The sequence below is a fragment of the Berghia stephanieae genome, chromosome 11 (assembly GCF_034508935.2).
Source record: "Berghia stephanieae isolate SIO BIC M18660-M18661 chromosome 11, UCSD_Bste_1.3, whole genome shotgun sequence".
NCBI lineage: Eukaryota > Metazoa > Mollusca > Gastropoda > Nudibranchia > Aeolidiidae > Berghia > Berghia stephanieae.
The window spans coordinates 10230348-10236347 of NC_088370.1; the positions used below are offsets into that span (position 1 = coordinate 10230348).

The window sequence follows — 6000 nt, forward strand, 5'->3', positions numbered from 1 at the left end:
GAGAGAGAGAGAGAGAGAGAGAGAGAGAGAGAGAGAGAGAGTCATACACTAATTTGTCATACGGCCTTGTATCGACATATTTGTTGTGTTATCATTGCACTATAACACAGTACTGGACCAGAACAATGTATTTGGTTATATAAATGTATAGAATATAAAACGAAACAATATTGAGTCTTGCTTTATCCGAGGTCATTGAATGTAAATTATACTGTAACGACAATATTATAATAGTAATAATAATAATAATAATAATAATAATAATAATAATAATAATAATAATAATAATAATAATAATAATAATAATAATAAAAGTAAGATGATGATGATGATCATGACGATAATAATAATAATAATAATAATAATAATAATAATAATAATAATAATAATAATAATAATAATAATAATAATTGTCAGTATTATTATCATCATCATTAATAATATTATTACTATTATTATTATTATTATTATTATTATTATTATTATTATTATTATTATTATTATTATTATTATTATTATTATTATTATTATTATTATCTAAAAAACAATCGGGAATAATGCTTGGAATAATAAAAGAAAGAAAAAAAAATTAGTCATGGACTAAGGGTTGCAACTGAGTATATTAACAAGTACAATTTAACTTGGTTAAGTCCCTTATATTGAGACTGCTACCGTTGGAACTGTATTCTGGTTACGTAACACTTTTTACCGGACTAAGAAATAAACATGTTGCTTTGAGTTCCATACTAAATCTTCAGCTTGTCATTCCTTTAATCAAAACATTACATGGTGGCAGCGAATCTTCATTCCCCATTTGATAAGTATTTCTAAATTTCTAAGACTTTAGTATTTTCCCACCAAGCATTTTATTTTCATTTTTTCACCTGTCGTCTACCGAGTCAGAAGTACTGACTTCTATCCTCAAACCGGCATTCAACTGATTGTTCGTCATGGCCGATAAACCTCCAACAATGGACTGGGGTGCCCCCAATTTGTCGATGCTTTCAGACTATTTAAACAGAGAATGGAGCTTTACTTCATAATTAATTCCAAGCTCAAAAACGAGGAAAAGATGGCAACAATACTCCTAGCATCAGGAGAGGAAGGTCTCACCAGATTCAACAGCTGGAATCTTACCGAGCAAGAGAAGTCAAACCCAGAGATAATCTGGGAAAGATTTGCAAGACAGCTCGATCCCGCTGATAACTTTCGAATCAATCGTCTAAAACTCTCTACCTTACGACAACAAACTGAAGAATCGTTGGATGATTTTGTGAATAGAGCCAAGCAAATCGCAAACAAATGTAAATTTACAAACGATGAATTGCAAAACAGACTAATCGAGATAATAATTGCGGCAACACCTATCGCTGATTTCCAAAAAGAACTCCTCACCAAACCCCAAACGTATACTTTAGATGAGGCTCTGCAACTCGGAAGAAGCTTCCCTACAACATCAAACTGCACTGAAAGCAATCGAGCATCCAACCACGAACCAGAAATCAATCGATATTATTCATCCACCACGTAACAAATCAGCACAACGACCCATCCATAACAAACCAGTACAACGGTCGGTTTGCAAAAACTGTGGCCGAGATCACCCCTTCAACCGAGGGACAGTGCCCAGCTGCCAAATCGACATGTGGCGCTTGTGGAAAACTTGGACATTGGGCAAAACTTTGCCTAACAACTAAATATCAACAACAAACTAACCCACAACAACGTAGTTACCGAAGACAACCGCAAAACAATATGCACACAATAGAAAGAGATGAATCCGGTGCAGAATCAGAAACAGATGACATGAATTTACAACTACATTCCTTCTCATTTTCAGAAATCAAAACGAAACAACGCGGTAGGAACGAAGCATTCACAATACTACAAATCGAACTTTCAGATATTCCAGGTATCCATGATTTACAACTAAAATTAGACACAGGAGCACAGGCAAACACACTACCTCTCAGAATTTATAGACAAATGTATTCAAAATACATTGACAACAAAGGGAAACCGGTGGCAGGGACACTAAAACATACAAACACAAACCTCACTGCTCACAATGGAACAGAAATCAAGTGCTTCGGCACCACAAACATACCATGCCAGCACAGACAATCAAAATGGATATACACCCAATTCTACAAAGTAGATGTTGCTGGACCAGCGATACTCGGTCTCCCGAGCTGCGAAGAATTCAAAATCATCACCCTCCACTGCCCCCTCCATGCTACGAAAAACAAAAACACTACAATAAGAAACATCCACGACATGAAAGCGCTGTACCCATCGCAATTTGACCGCATCGGCGAGTTCAAAACTGAACACAAACTAACTATTGACCCCAATGTACCTGCCCGCATCGACCCCCCTCGAAAAGTCTCCATCGCTCTAAAAGAAAAAAATCAAACTGGAGCTCGACAATATGTGTGAACAAAACGTGATACGTCGAATAGAGGAACCAACCAGTTGGGTAAGCTTATTGACCTATGTAACAAAACAAGATGGCAGTCTGAGAACCTGCCTTGACCCAAAACACCTAAACAGAGCGCTTCTGAGACCACACCATAGAATTCCTACTGTTGAGGAACTCAATCACGAGTTCGCAGGTGCAAAGTACTTTTCAAAGTTGGATGCTAAATCTGGATACTGGTCTGTAAAACTTCGTCCTGAGAGCCAACCTCTCACCACATTCCAAACCCCTTTTGGAAGATACTGTTTCCAACGCCTTCCTTTTGGCTTATCAGTAAGCCAAGATATTTTTCAAATGGAAATGGATAGAATACTACAATGATGCCAAAATGCATGCGGGATAGCTGACGATATCATTGTTTATGGAAAGACAGAAGAAGAGCATGACAAAAACCTGATCAAGTTCATGGAAATCGCAAATGAAGAAGGCCTTGTATTAAATTCGAGCAAATGTCAAATCAAACAGTCTGAGGTACCATTTTTCGGACATATATATACCAGTAATGGACTTAAACCAGATCCATTGAAAATCAAAGACCTAGAAAATATGCCAGAGCCAACATCAAAAACAGAACTACAACACTTTATTGGGTTCGCAACATACCTATCCAAATTCATACATGACTTCAGCCAGAAAACAGCTACCCTCAGAGATCTTTTAAAACAAGATTCTATTTTTCTTTGGGAAAGACACCACAAACAAGCCTTTGAAGACCTAAACCGTGAAGTATCAGTAAACTCCCTCCTTCAATAATATGATCCTGCCAAACCAGTAGAACTACATTGTGACGCCAGCCTTCGTGGCATTGGTGCAGCCTTACTCCAACCTGATGAAAACAACCAACTGAAACCAATTGCTTTTGCTAGCAAAAGTTTAACAACAACGGAGCAAAACTATGCATGCATCGAACGTGAACTTCTTGCCAATGTATTCGGAGTCCAACGATTCCATACCTTTCTTTATGGACGTTTTTTTTCAAAATCATCACTGATCATAAACCATTACAAATGATTGTCAACAAATCAATCACTGCTGCACCGCCTCGTCTTCAAAGAATGCTTATTTCCCTGAATGGATACAACTTCACATTGTCACATCGACCCGGATCAGAAATCGGGTCGAACGAGACTCCGAACGCCGAACCCGAACGGATATAGCCTTCTCACGTGACCATGAACGAGATTTGGATAGTGAAGACTCTCAAGCGGTATGCAGCATCGGATCTAAGGTCACGTGATAGAGGATAGCTTGGGTTGCTGTTGGCTTGTGTTAGGGGAGGGGCAAGGTCAGTGTCATTCAATAGTATATAATTGTGCACGTGGCGCTCTATACAGAGAGAAAATTATAAATTGATTACGGGCGAAGGTGGGGGGAGGGGGGGGGGGGGGGGGGGGTTGACCCACAAACGATCGAGGTGTTGGGCTTCGGGTAGACCATGATACGAAATCAAAGAGAAAAGGCCGCTGGTACTTGGATGGTGGAAATGGTTGGGGGGGTGGGGGGGGGGGGGGGGGGTAGTGACAATCAGCATGGGATGTATATATTAACATTAATAATATAGGCAATAGATGACCAGGGTTGTGTATTGTTTGTGTATTGTTTGTATATGTTTGTGTGTGTGTGTGTGTTTGTGTATGTGTGTGTGTGCGCGCGCGTGTGTGTGAAAGAGATTACACAAAAATACCTTTCCCGGGAGCTTCCAAATGATTACGTATACGATAAATTTGAAAACCACATTGTTGAATCAGCTTGCAAAAAGGAGAACATTTATCTTTGTTTCACAAAAATAGGTTTAGAAATAAAAAATTTTTCTAGTAGATTGATTTTGAAAAAAATATTGCTCAATTTTTTAAATTTAATGATAGTTTCTTTATTTTCCGGTCGGTTTTCTTGATTTATATCTCATTTTTCAATTCACAATGCGACGACCACACTGATGTATCTCGTGTGATTCAAAAACGTTGTTTGTTTTTTTAATATATATATATACTGAGAGTCCTCAGTAATTAATTCCTGAGCGTTGATATGGTGACGCAGTTATTACATACAAGACCTTGCAGTCGAGTCGGCAGGGCTTTTGGGTTACACAATCACTATTTACCCATCGGTCAGCGTACGTTCTTTGATGTATACAACACTCACCGCCTTTACGCAAAGCCGCCTGCCCATAAATCAAGAGATGGTCTCCTAACTGTTCACAAGCGAACTGTCAAACGAGCAATCGATGATTGGATAAGAATCTCAAGATCTCATATAATAAGGTAAGTTTTGGAGAGGTGATATCCCCCCACCCGTCATCGGACAGAACTTTCATTGCGTTATATCATATAAGCTCCGCCTCCTCTTTCTATTCCGGAGTGACGAGATTAGACGAGAGGACGCGGGAAAAAACTGATCACGTGATCGGTAAGTCGTTCGTTCGGTGTCCGTTCGGTGAGCAACTATAACTCTGTATTGTATTCGGAGTCCAACGATTCCATACCTTTCTTTATGGACGTTTTTTTCAAAATCATCACTGATCATAAACCATTACAAATGATTGTCAACAAATCAATCACTGCTGCACCGCCTCGTCTTCAAAGAATGCTTATTTCCCTGAATGGATACAACTTCACATTGTCACATCGACCCGGATCAGAAAACAAACTAGCAGATGGGCTCAGTCGTCTTCCAAACAAATATAATAATAATAATAATAATAATAATAATAATAATAATAATAATAATAATAATAATAATAATAATAATAATAATAATAATAATAAATAATAATAACAATAATGATTAAAAATAAATAAATAAATAATAATAATAACAATAATAATAATAAATAATAATAATAATAATAATAATAATAATAATAATATATAACAATAATATATTAAAATAATAAATATAATAAATAATAATAAAAATAATAATAATATTAATAAACAATAATAATAATAATAAATAATAATAATAATAATAATAATAAAATAATATTAAATAATAATAATAATAAATAATAATAATAATAACAATAATAAAATAATATAAAAAATAATATAATAAATAAATAAATAAAATAATAATAAAATAATATAATAATAATAATAATAATAATAATAATAATAATATAATAATAATAATAATAATAATAATAATAATAATAATAAAATAATGATAAAAATAAATAAATAAATAAATATAATAAATAATAATATTAATACAATAATAATATATAATAATATAATAATAATTATAATACAGAATAATAATATATAATAAATAAATAATAAATAATAAAATAAATACTACACCAATGCACGTTCACACTGTATTCACGAAAATCAACTATCCAACTATACAACTACAATCAAATTCACACACCAGACAAAGTCAACTTATCCAAACATATACAACTACAATCAAATTCACACACCAGACAAGTCAACTTATCCAAACATATACAACTACAATCAATTGCACACCGACAGTCACTTATCAAACATATACAAATACAATCAATGAATTCTTTT

General features: G+C 34.7%; 1 protein-coding gene across 1 annotated transcript in view; it reads left to right on the top strand.

The window, feature by feature from the left end:
* The first annotated feature begins 700 nt into the window (after positions 1–700).
* Positions 701–6000, top strand: part of LOC144956502 (uncharacterized) — a 12085-nt gene continuing 6785 nt past the window's right edge. The window contains exon 1 of the mRNA XM_078887043.1: positions 701–3764. Within this exon, the coding sequence (XP_078743169.1) occupies positions 1756–2439 (684 nt within the window). The 5' untranslated portion in view covers positions 701–1755 and the 3' untranslated portion in view covers positions 2440–3764. The remainder of the gene's footprint in view (positions 3765–6000) is intronic.